General features: G+C 37.5%; 1 protein-coding gene across 3 annotated transcripts in view; it reads left to right on the top strand.

The window, feature by feature from the left end:
- The window catches only part of PTPRB (protein tyrosine phosphatase receptor type B), a 120,179-nt gene that overhangs the window by 2,577 nt on the left and 96,147 nt on the right, over positions 1-21,455 (top strand). For all 3 annotated transcript variants that reach the window (XR_001105522.3, XM_012441335.3, XM_012441336.3), the window contains exon 3: positions 11,172-11,428. Coding sequence is in view for 2 of the 3 variants with exons in the window: in XM_012441335.3 (XP_012296758.2) it covers positions 11,172-11,428 (257 nt within the window). In the remaining variant the exon portion in view is untranslated. The remainder of the gene's footprint in view (positions 1-11,171; positions 11,429-21,455) is intronic.

Below are 21,455 nucleotides of genomic sequence, written 5' to 3' on the forward strand. Positions count from 1 at the left end.
CCAAACTTTTCTCTTTCTATTGCTTACTCTTTCTTCTCTTCTTTTCTTGCTTCTTTTACTAATTCAACAAATATTTCATGAGCCTCTCTTTTCTTTAAATATGGTTAAGCACTGTTAGATGTAGGAATATGGATCTAGGCATATCAGAATATATATGCAATGACTAAAGTCAGTAATCAGGAAATTATTAGATTTTGTTAACATAGGCACTTCTATTTGCCAATTATAAGGAATTATTAGAACATCAGAATGGTGCTTGATAAGACTGGGATGAAGTGTTTTTGCAAATCTTTTGTACTGATGTTTAGGGGTAGATATCTTTTGGAGGTAACATGCTTTTGAAATGTTAAGACTCAATGGGCAGCCACGGATTTTTCTAATTTATTGACCATTAATGGATATAACCTAGATAATGGACACATGTAAAAACTTGTTATACACATGCGCAAACTCCTGGTGCAGGACACAGTTCAGTCCTGAACTGAACTGAGCTGGGAATTTTTGCTTGTGGACTATATAGGCAGTTTAATCTTCTCTTGAAGTTAATCATGTTATTGTGTATTTACTCTTCTATTAGAAGTTTGCTTTAGGAAGTCATGAAAGATAAAACTGATGAATCACAATATATTAGGCACCGATGGACTTTACAAAGCATGGGAAAAATTATCAAGAAATGAAGCACCTCACTAATTTGTCGGGGTTAAGTAAATTGTCCCAGATAAATTAACAGCAGATCTGTTATTAGAATCTAAGTTTTTTAACTCTTTGTTTAGTGTATATGCCACTATACCAGAGGTTCCCAAATGCTTGACCACAGATTTGTCCCATGGCTTGCATAAGAATTGCCTGGGGTAGAAAAGGGAGGGCTTACTAAAGATACACATTCCTGCAGCTTATGCATGCTGGGCTTCATTCCTAGGTGAGGGTTGATAGCTGCACCCGAGCACCCGGCACACATTTTCTTATGTAACAAACCTGCACACCCTGCACATGTAGCCCAGAACTAAAAATAAAAATTTAAAAAATACATGTACATTCCCAAGATTCTTTCCCACCATTTTTTCCTCTACAGTCACCTCCAAGATTCTGTTTCAAGAAATGTGGATTTGTGCATAATACTTGATATTTATTAATCACCAGATAATTTTGATCCATAATCCTATAGCGAGATCAGCATCCACTGTATCCTAAAGTCTTTTCCTTAGGTGTCGATTTTTGAGGCTTATATTAGTCTTTCCACCATAGTAATCTTTGGACAATTTTTTGTCACTCATTCATTCTATAAGTTAAAACAAGCATTTAACTAGATGCCAGTTGAATGTTTTATGCCTTTCTACAATAAGCAGTATGCTTTGATACAATAAAAGTTGAGAGTTATAGTTTCTGTTCTTATATCCTTTCTGCCTATGAAAATAAGATTAAAAAATCAATTAGAAAATTCAACTTTATCAGAAAATATTCAGCATATAGCACCAATTTGTACAGTACCTTTCCGATGGTTCATCAAGGACTATCCTAACTAATATAGAAACATTATAGCTATTACATTTGTACTGTTATACACAAGGAGTGAGATTGATCCCCAAACTCTAATCAAACCTTATTTAACATAAAATTATTTAGTTGGAACTTTAAAAAAAAAAAGTCCTTTGTAGATTCTGGATATTAGCCGTTTGTCAGGTGGGTAGATTGAAAAAATTTTTTCCCATTCTGTTGGTTGCCGGTTCACTCTAATGGTAGTCTCTTGCTGTGCAGAAGCTCTTTAGTTTAATTAGATCCTATTTGTCTATTTTGGCTTTTGTTGCCATTGCTGTTGGTGTTTTAGTTGTGAAGTCTTTGCCCATGCTTACCATGGCACGTGTATACCTATGTAGCAAACCTGTACATTCTGTACATGGACCCCAGAACTTAAAGTATAATTTAAAAAAAAGTCTATAAGGAAAAAAAGTAGATATGGACTCAGTGGGCAGTTATTCAATATAATAGATAATTCATAGAAAAACTACCTCCTGTGACATTCATACAAATATGTCCAGTAATGTACTTCAAAAATAAAGTACCTAGAATAAGCCATTTATAATTAACCATTAAACAACGCTGTCTTCAAAACATGCCTGATAATATGTGTTGGGGGAAGAGATGGATTTCTAGAAAAAGCAGATGTTAAAATTTGCACAACTGTGGTAAAAATACACTCATATTTGAGTACACACAAGTATTATATATATTTTTGCTTTAACACAATTACAAGCTAACAGACACATTTTTCTGCTCCATCCTAAATTTGTCACTTTGTTTTTGTTTTTAGAAACAAAGTCTTGCTCTATCACCCAGACAGGAGAGCCATGGTGTGATCATAGCTCACTGTGGCCTCCAACTCCTGGGCAAGCGATCCTCCCACCTTGGCCTCCCAAAGTACTGGGATTACAGGCATGAATCACTATGCCCAGCCGTAATAAAAGATTAAAAATGCTATTCATAGACCTATATCATGAGAGCTCATGAGTTGCTAGAGTATGCATTCACATGTTTGCAATGAATGATTCCAAACCATTTTTAAGTTGATAACTAAATACTATAAAGCAGAACAAATGCTTGTGTTGTCCATCTATGAGATGTGAATTTTTTTGTACGTTCTTCAATAAAAGGAAGCATATCTATGAAGGCAAAAATCTAAACCACATGTTTCATATTTGTTTCATAAAAGACATGTAATAATTGGATTCAAGTTTCCAGGTAATATTTATCTAACACCTACCATGTGCCAGAGCTTGTGCTAGTGCTGAGGTACCCTACACCAGTGATTTTTCACCCAAGCTGCATATTAGACTCACATGGCAGCTTTTAACTAATACTAGAGGACAAAACCTGGGCTTTTTCCTCTCAGCTGACTAAATCAGGCCTTGTTTTTTTAAAGTACTTCCTAGGTGATTCTGATGTGCAGCCAAGTTTGAAAATCATTAAATACAACTTATTCTTTAGAGTAATGGGGAAATCAGATACGTAAATAAATAGATAATTACAATAGAATGTAGATAGAAGAAAGTATTTTCCTTTCCAATATATGTCCTTGCCAGTATGTCACATAAAGCACCCATTCTTTAAAAAATGTTTCAAGGGTAATTTTAAAGTTGCATATTTTTAAACAGTCTTTTGGGGGCACATAAAAGTTTATCATATTAATAGTTTAGCTGTAACCGTTATTACTTACTACCTCTTCTCCTTGATTAAATTAATAAATGTTTCAACTTTGTGCAAAGTGTTTAATGTCAGAACAGTAAAGGGAAAAGAAATCATAAATCTTTAAGGACTACTTTCAGGAATGCCATAAATAGTTAGCGTATGGCATCATAAATTGTTGCTTTTGTCTTCTATGCAATCCAAGTATAATTTTTAAACTCACCAAGCAATCAAATGTTACAGTTGACTGGGCACAGTGGCTCATGCCTATATAACCCCAGCACTTTGGGAGGCAAAGGTGGGAGGATTGCTTGATGCCAGGAGTTCGAGACCAGCCTGGGCAACACAGTAAGACCCTATCTCAAAAAGAAAAAAAAAATTACAGTTGCATCTGTTCCAACAAGAAATAGTACTGGCCCCAAGCAGACAACAAAGGTTACAGTGGACCAATTATTGAAGTTTTATGAATCTATCAGATGGGGAAAATTTCTCATTCCTTGGCCTCCATATCTATATAGGAAACAGGGAAATTTACTCAAAGGAAATTACTGGTTTGCTAGTAGATCTAAGCAAATATTCCTTGCCGGGGGAAAATTAAAACATTTCAAACTTGAAAATGGTTTCAAAACATTTACGCAAATCCATTGGCAGATAGACGGTGTCTCTGTCGTTCAAGGACTTTCAGGTTAAGGGTGCAGAACTCCATCCATGGTTTGGATGACTTTTTGAAGGAATGTCAAGTCCCCTTACATTTATAAAAAGCTAGCTGATTGTCTAAAATTGTTATTTTCACTCAGACATTTTATATTGTGAAGAAAATAACACTGAGTATAGAATGTCAGCCAACCAATCAACATTTATTCACTACTCTACTCAGATTCATTCATTCAAATTTCACCTTTCTCTGAGAGCAGGAATTGTCTTTTTTAATTCCAAAAGCAGCACTGGAAAGCAGGCAAATTTTTGTAGGCCAATTTTCATGTGTCCATGATATGGCTGAGCTGGTGAAATCCCTCAAAGAGATTTTGCTGATGAACTAAACCATACTGTTGGCAGGCTCGATATAACTGCTGGTTAAAGTAATTGTTGAATTGTAGTGATTTGGGAGAGGGAATAAAATGCATGAACATTGTAAAAGATAAGCAGTCATATACACTTGGGAAAAAAGTTTTGGTAGAAGTTGTTTGCTTTAATGGCTGGCAGAAGTACTTGTGAATGCAAAGAGCTTGTGGGGAAAAACAAAACAGAAAGTGTCTTTTGTGTATACAAACCCTACTTTTGACTAATTTGGCTGTCACGGTCATTTTAGGGTTTTTCTTCTTGCATCATTATAACAACATGGGCCTTGTAGTGGACCACTTTAAAATATGTCTGAAAACAATGCTATCAATGACAATTGATATATGATTTATATGATCATTGAAGATAGCAGGTATAGCATCCAGAGTTCCCCAGCCATATTCAGCCTGTGACACATCAATGAACTTATCAGGGCACACACAGAGCTCTATGACTTTCATGGGCTCTGGGTTCCTTTGCCTCTGTGGTCCCCTTCCTCTGCTGAAAAAAAAAGAAAAGTGAAATAATAGATTTTCATGTAGCCTAAAATTCTCATTTTTTTCTAAGTGAAAAAGTTAAAACATTTTCTTTGACTCTAAAGTTACTTTTTTATTTTCAAAGAAATTAAATCATTGTGTTGCCCTAAAAATATCATGGGCCCTAATCAATGTGCCTTGTGTCTAATGGAGAAGTGAGTCCTGAACATGTCAAGTTGTTCATCCCATTTTCAGCTCCCCTTTCCCTCACTCTGTTTAGCCTCTGGCTCAACACATCTCTCCTACAGCCTGATAGCCCTGAACTTAGGAGCCATTCTTCCTCCTCCCAGCATGCTTTCCTTCTACCCTACTATTTCAGCCTTTTCTCCTAAAGCAAACATGGAGTATTGGGTAAAACAGGCATATCTTCATAATGCAACACATAGTAGAATTATTGAGTAATAGTTGGTTATTGAAATATATTTCTTTGATCTAGTTAGCCTTTCAATTATTTTTTCATCTAATTGTTTTCCTGTGCTATGCTTTAGTGTTTTTCTATGCTATGTCTTAGTATCAATTTCCATTTATTAATTTTACTTTCTAAACATGGATCTTCTTTTATTAATAAACTTTAAGTTCTGGGGTACATGTGCAGAATGTGCAGGTTTGTTACATAGGTATAAACATGCCATGGTGATTTGCTGCATCCATCACTCCATCATCTACGTTAGGTATTTTTCCTACTGCTGACCCTCTCCTATCCCCCAACCCTCTGCTATCCCTCCCCTAGCCCTCACCCCCTGAACAGGCCCCGGTGTGTGATGTTTCTCTCCCTGTGTCCATGTGTTCTCATTGTTCAACACCTACTTATGAGTGAGAACATGTGGTGTGAGTTTCTGTTCTTGTGTCAGCTTGCTGAGAATGATGGTTTCCAGCTTTATCCATGTCCCTGAAAAAGACATGAACTCATCCTTTTTTATGGCTGCATTGTATTCCATGGTATATATGTGCTACATTTTCTGTATCCAGTCTATCACTGATGGGCATTTGGGTTCGTTCCAGGACTTTGCTCTTGTGAAAGGTGCCGCAATAAATAAACGTGTGCATGTGTCTTTATAATAGAATGATTTATAATCCTTTGAGTATATACCCAGTAATGGGATTGCTGGGTCAAATGGTATTTCTGGTTCTAGATTCTTGAGGAATCACCACACTGTCTTCCACAATGGTTGAACTAATTTCCACTCCCACCAACAGAGTAAAAGCGTTCCTATTTCTTCACATATTCTCCAGCATCTGTTGTCTCCTGATTTTTTAATGATCACCATTCTAACTGGCGTGAGGTAGTATCTCAATGTGGTTTTGATTTGCATTTCTCTGATGTCCAGTGATGATGAGCTTTTTTTCGTGTTTGTTGGCTGCATAAATGTCTTCTTTTGAGAAGTGTCTGTTCATATCCTTCACCCACTTTTTGATGGGGTTGTTTTTTGCTTGTAAATCTGTTTTAGTTCTTTGTAGATTCTGGATATTAGCCCTTTGTCAGATAGGTAGATTGCGAAAATTTGTTCCTATTTTGTTGGTTGTCGGTTCACTCTAATGATAGTTTCTTTTGCTGTGCAGAAGCTCTTTAGTTTAATTAGATCCCATTTGTCAGTTTTGGCTTTTTTTGCCAGTTCTTTTTGTGTTTTAGTCATGAAGTCCTTGCCCATGCCTATGTCCTGAATGGTATTGCCTACATTTTCTTCTAGGGTTTTTATGGTGTTAGATCTTATGTTTAAATCTTTAGGCCTACTCTTTATTTCACTAATTATATTTTCTGAAATGTTAATGAGTCTTTTAACCATTTTCAATAATTATTTAGTCCATTATTCCCATGTATTCCAGTCAAATTTTAATTAATGCACGTGTGTGTGTGAGTGTGTGTGTGTGTGTGTGTGTGTACAGTCATTCCTTAATAACATGGGGGATGGTATCCAGCACCTCCTGCAGGCATCAAAATTCAAGAATGCTCAAGTTCCTTATATAAAATGATGTAGCGTTTACATATAACCTACACACATACTACTGTATACTTTAAATCATCTCTAGATTACTAATAACACTAACACAATGTAAATATAAACAGTTGTTGTATTGCTTAGCGAGTAATGACAAGGAAAAAATGTCTGTACATGTTCAATACATATGGAACCATCCATTTTTTTCCTAAAATTTTTGATCTGCAATTGGTTGAATCCACCAATACGGAAACTACAGATACAAAGAGCCAACCAGATAGATAGACAGACAGACAGACAGGTAGATAGATAGCATCCTTTTCTAAAGTATCTCCTGTATCATTTGTTATCTCTTTTCCAGATGATTTATTCATTTTTAAAAAGGCACATTATATTTGGCATCTTCCTACAGAATAGAAAGTACCAGTATAGTTAAAATCTTCTATTCCAAAAATGAATTTCATTCAAGTTATTTTGTTTTCAACATACTTAAAAGTTATTTGTATCATTTAAAGAAGGGAAACTAACACTATATATATATAAAGTATATATATAATCTTTTATTATATATTATATTATATATATAATCTTTTATATATTATATATAATCTTTTTTATATATTATATATAATCTTTTATATATTATACATAATATTTAATAAATGTAAAGATTATATAAAGGCATTCCTATTTCTCCACATCCTCTCCAGCATCTGTTGTCTCTTGATGCCTTTGGAATTATTGAGTAATATTTGGTTATTGAAACACATTTCTTTGATTTAGTTAGCCTTTCAATTATTTTTTTCATGTAATTTTTTTCCTGTGCTATGCTTATGTCTTGGTATCAATTTCCATTTATTAATTTTACTTTCTAATATAAATATTAGATATATAATGTATATCTAATCTTTATGTCTGTACATGTTATATATATAAAGATTATATATATTATATATATCTCTTCATAATCATTATAAAAAATTTATTATTTCTGAGCCAATCGTAGATTAATTTATAAGATAAAATACACATTGCTCTTGTAAAAATGAATTTGAAAGGTGGTCTTGGTATTATGTAGTCATTACAGAACACTTTATAAGGTGATAGTACCCTGTAAAAAGAGCTTTATGCAACTTGAATGCTAGAACTTTTTAGATTAACCAAGAATGGTCTACCTTACCTTGAATTGTGTTCTGGGAAAAATTGTTTTATGGAAACAATGTAGTAACAATGGTACAATAAAGCTTTCAAAAATAGCTTTCACATATTGTTCCATTGTATGAGAAGTTTTCCTTGCATTTGTCAAAACATCTTGCTAACTCATGAACTGTGAAATGTATATACATTTTTTAAGAACATCCAAAGAATTCATGGATACCAAAATATCCAAAGATCTACTATTTTTAAATAAAATTTCATAACACCTATTTCAAGAGTTCAGGAGATAGAAAAATAAACTTAATTTGATCATCTTATATATTTCTGTAATGGATTTTCTTTCTTTCCATCTGTTTTATAATCCTTCAGTACCCACATAAGAGATGATTCTAATTTCTTTTTGGTTCATATTATGTATATGACTAAAACCATATACATACATGTATATTAGGAATCACCTGAAAAACTTGTTAGAAAAGCAGGTTTCAGGTCCAACACCAAGTCTGCTAAATTGCAGTTTCTAGGGGAGGACCAGGGCTTCAATATTCTAACAAGCTCCAAAGGTGATTCTGATGCCTACCAGAGTTTGCAAACCACTGCTTTAAATTTGACAAAACTTGGAAGTTGAACGTTAACACTAAATCTTCTTTCTTGCTTTTTAAATAGCACAAGTTAAAAACACAGACACAAAATGAAAGGGTACTGGACCTGCATATTCTGTAGTTTCTTTCTTTGGAAAAAAGGTGGCAGTCTAAAATGGAAAATGAACTTGTTTGGTATGGGATGTTTTAAAAATATATTTAGAAGGTTAATCAAAGATAATTACAGAAGACTGAAATTTTTTCCATAAGATAGTCCAAAGCTACATGCAGTGGTAATAATCTATGTTATTTGTAATAATCTATGTTATTTCTTGAAAGAAATTTCAAGAGCGTTTTGAAAATTTATCTAATTTTGGGAAAGTCCAGTTTCATCTATTGAATTATATAAGCTAATTTTTTTTAAAAAGGCCCTCTTTTGCTAAGTAAATTGCTTTTATGTGAAGAATTCGTAAAACATGAGAAAAGTTTGTAACATAAAAAATTCAAAACATAAAAATGTCTTACAATTAAAAACTTACCAACAGCTCCTTAGTGAAGAAGAGTAAGCATAGGTTGACATACTAAGACATGTAATTACATGCTAGGTATTTAGAAGCTTGTTTTTGTCCTAACCCCATGGTTAAATTCTTTTTGAGGGTCTAAGAGCTAAAATTGTCATACATAGCAGTCAACTCAGAGGATCAGCATCAACCAAAGCTCAAATCAACCAAAATGCTAATCTCCAAGTATAGAAATTTTTATATCCCTACAATAGACAAATGTCTACCTAAGGGAACATTCAAGCACCTAACTCAAGTAAGGCTACAGAATTAAGACTGTTTCTTGGGAGTCTGTTATAAAGGAATCTCACCAATAGTATAATTGAGTTTGTCATGTAGAAAACACCCCAAGGATGAATAAATCTCCTGATCTTTGTCCATAGTGGCTAATCTGGGCACAGAGGCAGTAACAGTGACACAAGATTTGAAAAGGTGAAAACAAACAGAAAATAAGGGGAATATCCAAAAATCAATCAAAGCTGAGATCTGGTAGATGTACAAGTCGGATTGCCAGATAATATACACAGCACTTGGTTACATTTGAATATCAGATAAATAACAAATAATCTTCAGTATATTACCAATATACAGTATATTATAATCTTTATATAATTGTGCATTTGGGATACACTAAATATACTAAATTATACTAAAAATTGGTTGGCTATTTATCTAAAATTGTAATTTAACTGAACATAATGTATTTTTATTTGTAAATTCATCAACTTTATGTGCAAGGTACTTTGCACAAACCTCTACATCTCAAGGAAAGGATGCTTTATAGCCAAGATCATTATATTAACTTTTAGAAGAACTGCTGATATTTATATCTTGATAAATTATAAAAATACGTTTTCCATCTTAATCCTCTTTTTGTGCCCTCATCTCCCTCTTCTGTACATATATTATTATGTGAAATGCACTAATCAGTTGAAATTGGAATGGAAAGGAATGAGACTCAAAAGAGGGCTAAGTAAGGCAGACCAGAACAGGGAAAATAGCATGATAAATAGCTTCTTTAGGAGACCTCACCTGGCACATAGTAGTTGTTTAATAAACAGTTGTTTGAATAAATAACCAGTAAATGAGCATTGAAAAATAAAATCTTCATTCTCCCAGTCTTTTAGCCAGAAACTCTTCAAAGTTATGGTTATCTGATTATATAAGGTTTTGTGGCTTTTTCTATCCCATAGAACTCTAGTGCACTATGAAGTTGATAGAAACATCTAAACATACCACCTCAGATCATAATTTACAGAACTACTCAGTGCTTCAAGTGTGCTCTAGGGTCTTGCTACAAAGTGCAGCCCCAAAATCAGCAACATCAGCATCACCTAAGAACTTATTTAAAATGCTGGATCCAACCATCTCTAGTGAATCCGAATTTACACATTAGCAAGATCCCCAAGAGATGGAGAGTACGTTTTGAAATTATGGCTAAGTGAACCTAACTCATGAACTAATATCCTTTTTAAATATGGGCAATTCAGCCTTGCAAAACAAAGCTGTAAATTAATCCCACCAGCTCATAAATTGTAAATCAGTTCTCTGTTCTTCCAGAAGGTAGATAGCTTAGAAAATACAACAGTCTCATCATTTGTAACTCACACAGTTAGGATTAGAAACAGTTTGCACTGTGGCTAACAGTGTCATTACTTTCCAAGGACTGTCAATCTTTGTGGTGAAGTTAAGCAAGTCATTAAATTGCCTAACCTGGTATTTTATTTAACACCTGCTTTGAGAAGCTGATAAAAGCTATGGCACTACCCCACAGAAAATTATACATGCACACGTACATAGAATTTTGCAGTTTTGAGAGACTCATGGATTCCCCTGAAGCCAATTCAGTGACCCTCCTAAATTCTCATAGATTAAGTTTAATCTTGTCTTCTACACAGAGCTGGGTTTTCCTCTGATAGCACAGTTTCTACAGCTTTCCCTCCAGGGTATAAAATTGATAACTGGATAAAGGATGAGTGAATTGGACAGGACAAATGTGCATTGTCACACATTCAAAGTACCTTTGCTTTTTCATATAACTGAAGCTTATCCACATGCCCATTATTGAAAAGGCTTTCTTTTGCTAAGTAAAATTGCTTTTATGTCAAGAATTCAAAAAACATGAGAATAATCTTCGCAACTGTCTTTTCTTTACCTCAGCTGGCCTGGGAACAGAAGTTTCAGTGAGGAGCACTAGAAACACAGCTCCTCCCCAGATTCCTACTACCTTTACTGCAGTTGCAGATAGCCTGGAACACCTTATTAGGAACACCACAGAGGCCTTCATCAGAAGTACTGCAGAAAGCTACAGCCAAAACAGCAGCGAGAGGCAGCATCCCAGTCTGCACACGACTGGAATTACAGACACATCATGGGTTTTGTCGACTACTCAGCCCTTCTTTAGCACCACTGAAGAGGTAAAAGGAAAGGGGGTGTGGAGTGTGGTCTCTGCATGTCTCAGGAAGCCCATTGCTTGAAAAGACTTGCTTTGCTGAAAATGCCGCTGCCGCAGTAGGGGATTAGGCACTCTCACTCTGTGTCCTAGCTGCTAATTGTACAGGAAAGCATCTTGCATAATGAAAATCTTTGAAAGTCACTCAAGATTTCTACATCTTTATGAGATGCAGATAATTAGGCTGCCATGGCATAACTGTGGGCTGGCCATGTTTTCTGAACCGAAGTCAGGGTTCATGGTCTTACATATGTCCTGAAACCAGAAAATAGAAACTGAAATCAGTGCCTGGCAGGCAATCCTGCATATATGTCATAATTATTTATGCTTTAAAGGAAGGGAAAGGGTCCAAAGCAATAGCAGATTCAAGAATCACTATAATTGATTCAGGAGCACAGTAAAAGATGAACAGAAGTCACATGTCACTTCCCCATCAACATCCTCGAACCACCTCCACAAGGTGACATTAGTCAAACGACTGAGATGCAGGATGGCATCATCATAGGAGTCTGTTCAAATAGTGATTCTGTTTCAGGTGTTCATCTCTTTGGTTTTACTTTCTTGCAGAGTTCTAGGCCACCATTTTGTCAATACGTGTAATTATAGCACATCAGAAAAGCTAAGGTTCCACTGGCAGTCTCCAGCTTTTTCCTAATGAACAACCCAAATCATTTATAGAAGTCATATGACTTCACATCCGTTTAGCATTCTGGTATCTTTTGCATTGTGCAGAATTTAACATTGCATATGGTTCCCGGCTGGTGAGCACATGTTTCATTATTGATCACAAAACAAATATAGCCAGTACATTGAATAACTCAAGGGACTTTATTTTTATCTCCACTTTTCCTTTACTATAAATCTTTCCTGTGACCTAGTTCTTTCTTTGCTTCTGAATAGAAGTTAGAAAAGACCCATTACTTTTCTGGACACTTGATATCACTTTAAAATTCAATAGTTACTCTCAGTTTCCTAACAAAAATACCAACTACAGGAAATAATGTGAACTCTAAATTTGACTTAAATGTTAGCTTCTCCTCTCCCATCACCCCACCCAGTTTGGGCTTAGAGTAGGGGAAGGAAACATGTCCAAATTCTCTCACTCTCCACCAAACTTTTCACCCACCTCTCCTAGCCTGATAATTATGGTTTCAGATCTGTCTGGGCTTGGAAATTGGGAAAGGAAGACAGGAAATGGAAGCAAAAGAGCTATGACTTAAGGTTACCATCACCAGCTGGCACTGTGCTCACCCTAAATCTCCAACTCTCAAACCCTTTCGACCACTCACATGAGTGAGAGATTCACCACTTATTTTTTTAACTAAACTTTTTTTAATTTGTTTAAATTTAGTTAAAATTACAATTACAATTGTAATTTTCTTACATGCATAGATTGCACAGTGGTGAAGTCAGGGTTTGGGGGTATCCATCACCCAAATACCATACATTGTGCCCACTAAGTAATGTCTCATCATCCACACTCTTCCAACCCCCAAACTGAGTTTTCATTGTCTACCAATTCACATTCTATGTCCATGTGTACACGTTATGTAGCTCTCATTTACAAGTAAGAACATTCAGTGTTTACGTTTTCATGTCTGACTTAGTTCACTTAAGATAACGGCCTCCAGTTCTATCCATGTTGATACAAAAGACTTGATTTCCTTCTTTTTCATGGCCAAATAGTATCACCACTTACTTTTGAAAATGAATGTTTCTTGGGGGAGCACTTCCTCATTGTAGCTGAATGTGCCTAGCCAAAACTTCTGTTCTAACATCAGTTTATAAGAAATTTCATTAAATATATATAACAGCACAGAAAAAAATTAAGTGTGTCAAATAAGAACCATATTGAATAAAAACTATTATAAACATTTATCTGCCTGAACACTAAAGGGTTGTCTTTTAGCGAAAGAACATTCTCCCATTTTTGCCTAGCTTGAATCGTTGTGAAACAGAAAGAGAAGTCCAAGGGTAGCCAGGCTCTGCTGCAGTCAAGACTGAGACAGCCAGTTCCGGAGCTCTGCAGACACAACTGGGCCAACCCAGCACTGTGTTACAGAGCTCACATGACCCAGCCCCAGACCTGCGTTTGCAGCCTGTTTCTAAAGTGAGATTCACTGCAGGTGTGTATATGAGCTCCCAGGTAGGACATCAGAATGACTATGCATCCGACTACATCATGTTCCAGTTTTTTTCTTGAAGCTTAAGCAAAGTTTTAACTATGTCCTGGAAAGTTAGTGTGTAAAAGCTATGCTCTTTCAAAAGACAGTTTCAACAATTCCATCTCTCATGACTCTAAAGCCTTAGTCTGGGCATCCCTGCTAGATTGTTATTTGATTTAGCAAGAGCTTTAACTTTATAACAGTCCATTATAAACAGCTGTGGTTAGATACCTTGAAAGTAAAAATGAGTCACTTGGGATATAAATTGCCTGTCCTTCAAAAGTAATTTCAAAAGGTACTCTATCTTGATAGAGGATGCCTAGAAAAGTATAAGAAAGGAGTAAAATCATTTGACTTAATTGCTTGGAATCGTGTAAAAAAAAAACTCTATGTATCCATTGTTTTCTTTATCAGACAGCATCTGGTTTGTGATGATTTTGGATTGACTTAGTCTAATTGGACTGTAGGTTGGGGTGGCCTGTTAATGATTGATGATAAGAAAAATCTGAATATGAGTTTTTGGAGGGTAGAGACTGTATTTATTCAGCTTTGAATATCAAGGACTTAGACATAGTGTGGCGTGGAATAGTACAAAATGAGGTGAGGGAAGGTGACTGGAATGGAATGGCACGAAGAGAAAAGAAGTGGAGTGCAGCAGAGTGCAGCAGGGTGAGGTGAAGCAGCGGGGTGAGGTGAAGCAGCGGGGTGAGGTGAAGCAGCGGGGTGAGGTGAAGCAGCGGGGTGAGGTGAAGCAGCGGGGTGAGGTGAAGCAGCTGAGTAGAGTGATATGGAATAGGGAAAAGAGTGCTGGGAGGCGAGCCGATTGAAGTGGTATGCAGGTAGTTGCGATTGTTGGCCACCTGGGTAACAAATGACCACTTGGGTACTGCCAGTGTCCAGGTGTGATGGTCATGTTGAGCAGCCATGCTTTTATTCTGTGCGTGTTTTGAAGTTTGTGCATCTAGTGTTTAATATGTCTATACTATTGAATCTATCTAGCGTTCCATTCATGAGCTAGTGATCCAGTTCTTTTTATCCCTTCTATTTCCTCTATTTCATCTCTTAGTCACCCTTCAACTCTCCCCCTCCACTTACACAATTATACACAAACACACACATATAAGTATAAGAGAAAAAAGAGAAGGCATTGATGGCTGTTTAATTTAGTGGCTTTGGGAAATGTTCATCTACTCCACAAACATTTCTTGAGAACCAAACTAGTGTCAGAAAACAGAGTGCTAGAGAACTCAGACTTTGAGGTCAAAGTCCTGACTCTGCCCCAGCTCTTATTAGCTAGAGGACTGGAGCAAGTCACTTAAACTCTCCAAGCCTCGGTTTCCTCATTTGTAAAATGGAATCTCCACTTCTAAAGGCTGTTGCAAGGATTAAGAGCAAGAACCTGGTCCTTAGTAAGCCTATGGGAACTAATATCTGTATGGCTTTCTACAAGGACACAAAAATGAATAACAAACTTGTTGCCCTGAAGAAACTCATCATCTGCCAAGGTGCTAAGGGAAATAGAGATATACCCAGGCTTTTTAGAATACAAAAGAGAGAGTCCTGATTGCTATGGATGTCTCAAGGAATGTCTTCTAGAGAAGGCAATATAGGAACCAAGCTTAAAGGGGTATGGGAGTTAACCTATTAAGAGATGGGGGAGAAAGAAAGAGGGGAAGGTGAAGGAACTGAAACGAGACAGAATGGAAAGTTAGAAAGAGATCCCAATTATTATCTAAAATTAGCTTTTAAAGACACTTGGGATCTTTATTACTTCAATCCAATCATGCATTCCATACTCATTTAATGAGCACCTACTATTTGGCAGACATTATGGGAGATGTAAAAACTAATTTAAAAAATGGTATTACAGAGTTATATAAACACTGTGGTCAAAATCATTGAGTATAGACTCAGCACTCTGTGAAGAATGTAGAAAAGACTTACATAGTTAAGAGCCCCATAAGAATTATCTCATGTAAAGGAACTGAATGTATAATGAAAAAGATCAGCCAGGCACGGTGGCTCACGCCTGTAATCCTAGCACTTTGGGAAGCCGAGGCGGGTGGATTACCTGAGCTCAGGTGTTCAAAACCAGCCTAAGCAACACAGTGAAACCCCATCACTACTAAAAAGTACAAAAAAATTAGCCAGGCATGGCAACGTGCACCTGTAGTCCCAGTTACTCGGGAGGCTGAGGCAGGAGAATTACTTGAACCCAGGAGGTGGAGGTTGCAGTGAGCCGAGATCATGCCACTGCACTCCAGCCTGGATGACAGAGCAAGATTCTGTCTCAAAAAAGAAAAAAAAAAAGAAAAATATCTCAAATACATGTTTTTAAATGCATTCTTCATCCAGAAATAGCCATTAGTTTCTACTTACTATTTTTATAGTTATACTATTAAATGATCTGTGATACTAATACAATATTATTAAAAACACTGTATTAATAGTATCAGATCATTTAATAGTATAACTATAAAAATAATAGGTAGAAACTAATGACTATTGATAGGAAAAATCTGAATATGAGGTTTTGGAGGGTAAGGACTGTATTTATCCAGGTTTGTATCTCCAGGACTTAAACACAGTGCTTAATACTCAGTAAAGTTTTGTGAGGGGGAAAAAAGGCAAAGTGTGGAGTGGAATAGTGCAAAATGAGGAGGAGGTGAGGGAAGGGGAGTGGAATAGCACTACGTTAGTGATGCTATTATTAAATTATTAGTAATACTATTAAATTATCTGTGATTCCTTTTATTCCCACAAATATGTAGCATAAAATAGAATTTAGAATTTAATCCAAGATAGAAATCTAGAGAACAAAGAATAACAACTGAAATGCTCAGATTTTATGCTTATAAATACTATGTGATGACCATTAATTAACATTTATGGAGTGACCATGGTGTTCTAAATCCACAATCAAAGGATACATTGAAGTTGGAACACTGGGACTGGGAGTGGAGCTGGTGATGTCACAAAAGTCTTCCAAAGAGAAAGTGGCATGTATTTGCGTCTTTCCTTCCATCAAGAGTCCCTTTGAGTAATGAGGAAGAAAACACAAAGAGATGTTGTACAGTATTAGGAAAGAAGAGAATCTAGGGGATTAAAAAAGAGTAGCTAAGATTTGTGTGTTACAAACGGTGCTAAGCACTTTTATATATACCCGGGGCGTTGGGTACTTTCATCCATTTTCTATCACCATGTAACAAGCCTCCCCAAAACGTAGTGGTTTAAAACAATGACAGTTTATAATTTCTCATGATTCTGTTGAATGTGTGGAAGATCCTTTACTGGCTTCTCCTAGGTTCACTCTTACAGCTTCATTCACTTTGGAGAGTCAACTGAGCTCCAGGATTCACAATAGCTTCACTTGCATGACTAGCAGTCAGTGCTAGGTGTAGGCTGGGGAGTCTAGATTCTCCTCCACATGGCCCCTTATTCCCCTAGTACACTACACCAGCTTCCTTTTCATGATGGTTTAGGGCAGCTTCACCAGAAAGCAAAGGTGGAAGCTACAAGCCTTTTGAGGCCCATGGTCTGGAACCATGCAACATCACTTCTGCCCTATTCTATTGATCAAAGCAACTCTCAAACCAGGCTAGATTCAGGGAGTGTAGAAATAGATTCCACTTCCTGATGGGAAGAGCTGCAAAGTCACATTGTAAAGGACCATGCATATTGAGTGGGAAGAATCTGTGACCATTAAACAATCTACCATAGTATCATCATTATCATTATCATCATCATCATCATCACCACCACCGCCACTCTCTCTGTTTTGCAGATGCCCAGCTGAAACTTAAAGAGGAGTTGCCCAAGATTAAGTGACTAGGGAATAACAGACCAAGAAGAGTAAAACACACACACACACACACACACACACACACACGCACTCTCCCCTGAACATCTAGTCACCTATTCTCTTACATGTTGTGCCTGATATTAAAGGTAAATGCCAAGGAGAACATCATTTGAAATCCAGCAATCACTCCTCACTAATGCTACTGCAAGATTGTCCTATGTGACTCTTGGGGATCAGAGTGTTCCCTGCTCTTCTCCTTTTCTGTCTTCTCACATCCTTACCTGCCAGTGTGAGGGGTCTGACTTTGGAAGGTTTTATACTTGGGCCAGTACTTGACCTCAAAACTCTGTGGTGCTCTCTCTCTCCTACCTCCCAACCCTGAGCAGTAAATGAATTAACACACATTGTAGACCTAGAGTAGTACCTGAATGATAGTAAATACTGTTTAGTTAATGTTGGCTGCCATTGTTGTTATTGTCACATTTATAAATAGTATTATGTGAATTGTGTGTCTTCACAAGGACAAAATCACAAGGACAAAAATCTTCACAAGGAAACTTGTCTATGGTATGAGTCAGGAAATACCTTGATCAATTGTTCTCCAAGTATGGACCCTAGTCCCAGAATTTATTAGAAATGCAACCAATTCGGCCCTACTCTAAACCTAACAAATCAGAGGCTGTGGCTCTGGTGTCAGAGAAACCTGGCTTAAATCCCAGCGGTGAGATCTACTAGTTACTCAAGTCCCACTCATTTATTCTTTAACATAAGGGTAGTTATGGGTACTCACTCTGCTTAATAAGACAGGATTAAATTCCAATTAAGTAAACTGTTTTAGAACATTAGCTAGACCTGACACAGTGTTCCACACCTGTAATCCCAGCACTTTGGGAGGCCGAGGTGGGCAGATGACGCGAGTCTAGGAGTTCAAGACCAGCCTGGAAAACAGGGCAAAACCCTGTCTCTACAAAAAACACCTACCCAGATATGGTGGTGTGTGCCTGTGATCCCAGCTACTGGGGAAGGTAAGGCAGGAGGATTACTTAAGCCCACATGCCAGGGCAGCAGTGAGCTGTGATCATGCCACTGCACCCCAGCCTGGATGACAGAGTGAGACCCTGTTTCAAAACAAACAAAAAAATCAATAACACTGGCTATACATGATAAATATTCAATAGATTTAGCTATTAATACTAGCTTCTCCTTATTTCTGCTTCGTCATTCCTACCTTGCCTTCTTCACAAGGCGGTAAAAACCAGATGAGTCAGCATATTATGTGAAAACAGTTTGTAAGGGATAAAATGCTGAACATGCATTAGAAATGTTACTGGCTGGTTCTGATACTGCTAAGTATCTGTAAATCTTCCCCTAGCCACCCACCCTCCCTCTGGCCTGGGAGAGGGATTGCATTTCCTCTGTTCATGAATAGCCATTGTGGTACTGGTCTGGGCTTTCACAGTTTTGTGTTTCCTTCTATTTGGCCTTCAAAGAGATCACAGCCCAGTGTGAGTCTCCAAATAAATGAGGAGGCAAATGCAGAAAACACCCCACTTCCTTCCACCGCTTGCAAGTCTAGGGTAATGGCCTTTGTTGGGTCACTTAAAGTATGCAGGGGAGACACCCCACTGCTACCTCCGTTCTGTGGACAGAACTAAAGATGGGACGATATTCCCCTTTACAGAGGCAAATGCCTGGAGGAAGGAGTACAAAAAAGCAGGGGGGAGAAAGCAAACCATCCTCTGATCACTCGTCATGACTCCTAGATTGACTAGTGTGAATGGTTACAATATAAACAGATTCTGAGACTGCTGATGCTACAAAAAAAAAGGCCACCTGGGGAATAATATATTGTGGGGAGGATATGTTTCTAAAGACCTTAATTTATAATTAGCATCATTCAGGCCTAATTCTGACATGGACTACACAGTTTTCTTAATTTGCCAGTTAAAGTGGACTACCATGTGCCAATAGCATAAAGATGGTCTACATTTCGCTGGACCCCACCAGCCTGAAAGTCTCAAGATTTGTACAATTCTTAAAAATGAAAAGAGTAGAGGAGAAGTTTACTAACGGGCTTCCAGAGGGTAGACGCCAAGGGATTCCGCTGAGTTAGCGATAAACTAGTGGCTCAGACATACTGGGTCTGTTTTCTTTGAGGATCAGGGGGACATGGGTAGGGGTTGTGGTAGGAGGAGAGCAAATACCATGAGAGAAATGATGATGCATTTGCAAGAGCAAGCAATAAAGCCAGGCGTCAGAACTGGGGGTGATAAGTATGAAGATAAGATAAAGAAACTCTGGAAACAGGAAGACACTGCTAAGTACTTTAAATCTCTATAATTTACTCCAGCTATGTATTGGTGGCACTCTCATATTCCACTCACGAATAACAGTTTTGAAAGCCAGTTATTGTGAGGTATGGTGAAAAGTAACTGAATGGAGAAATGCTATAAATTCCAAGAGCTGTATTTGACCTAAAATCCCCTTTCTTTCTTCCCACACTTTGGGGGAGCTGGGAGCATAATACGGCCATTGCTAAATCCAGATAAGATTCTCCCCACTCGGAAACCTTCCCATTTGGAAGTTGGAGATACCTATTTTTCTTTTTTATTATTATTTTTTTCTTTCTTCTTTTATCATCTGATCCCAAGAGGTACCTACTTTTCTATCAGAGCTTTTCTTATTGTGAATCCCAGATAGATCTGTGCCACTGAATACAACCCACATATGTAGGTTTAATGAGTTCTCGCTGCTCATCTGGGTGTGGACATTTACGCCTGCTCCTCTTTCTGGAAGGTTGTGCTTCCAGCCCAGGACAGCAGAGCTGTGGATAGGTTACCACAGTGTGTGTGTTGCTGAGAGTTTGGACCTTGGCGGCTTGAGAAATTATATCATGAATGCACTCCTGATTCCTGAAAAAGACCAGCTCTTCCATGGAATCAGTTTGTCCATTGGGCACAGGGGCTGCTTGGACACATTTATCCTAAAGCTTAAGGGCTGGGTATTAGATTCTGTGTTGCTAGGGGTTCCAGGTCTACATTGGAGCAGCTGAAGAATACTGCATACTGTGTTTAAGATATACAAATACTTAGCCATACCCTTTAGTGGTGGGGGTGTGATTGTCTACTCTGTCAATATATAAGGAGACATTGAGTCCCATGACCTGGGGATGTGTGGGAGATAATGAAGAGACATGGCCCCTTCCTTCAAGGAGTCTATAATCTAGCTGAAGGTTTTAGCAGTACATTTTTGAAAAACACGATAAGATCCTTTGATCTTGGGCTTTGATCACTGTCAGCTCCAACATTCAGGTGTCTCTCAGATGCCATGCATCTGCTTCATCCAGCAGAGAAGAAGAGGGTGAGGGAGATGTCGGACCAAGAGGCAGACAGAATGTGGGCCCAGCGTGGCTCCGTGTTTTGATTTTTTGAGAGAAGTCAAAATCCAGACTTTTTGCCTGTAAAATCTCCTAATTTCCTCAACATTAGCGCCTTATTCCAATGTTTTAAATAATGTTAAGGTCTCATTATACAAGCAAAAAAAGACACCTGTGCTGGCCAGGCAGTGAGCCCCCCAGTTTGTGATGTTCAGAGAATTCATGGAAATAATGTTCTAGCAACATGATACATAGAATAAGAAGGCAGAGCCCTTACCCTCCGCCCGTAATTTGTGTGGGTGACTGTTTTTGTTTCCTTTTCTTTAAAGCCAATGTTATCATAAGCCATGCTTTATTTGTCTACTATCCTAGGGTTTGGTAATAAATGTTTGCTCGCTCCTGAATCCATCATGTGCAGCAGCTACACCCATCCAGACTGCCCCACTGTAAGCATTACTACCTCTACTGGGTGCCTCTGGGAGTAGACTCCCTCCTGAGGGTGGGTGGCAGGAACTGTGTTGTGAAGGAAGACGCAGAGGTGCTTGAGGTTGAAACAGTGGTTTACTTGCACTCACATCTGGTCCTAAGTTATTTGGCTGTTTGTAGTTACAAAGCTATAACAAAAGCTAGGTAAAGCCCATTTCCTTCA

The sequence above is a fragment of the Aotus nancymaae genome, unplaced genomic scaffold (genome assembly GCF_030222135.1).
Source record: "Aotus nancymaae isolate 86718 unplaced genomic scaffold, 86718_ANA_hifiasm-v0.15.2.pri h1tg000016l, whole genome shotgun sequence".
Taxonomy (NCBI): domain Eukaryota; kingdom Metazoa; phylum Chordata; class Mammalia; order Primates; family Aotidae; genus Aotus; species Aotus nancymaae.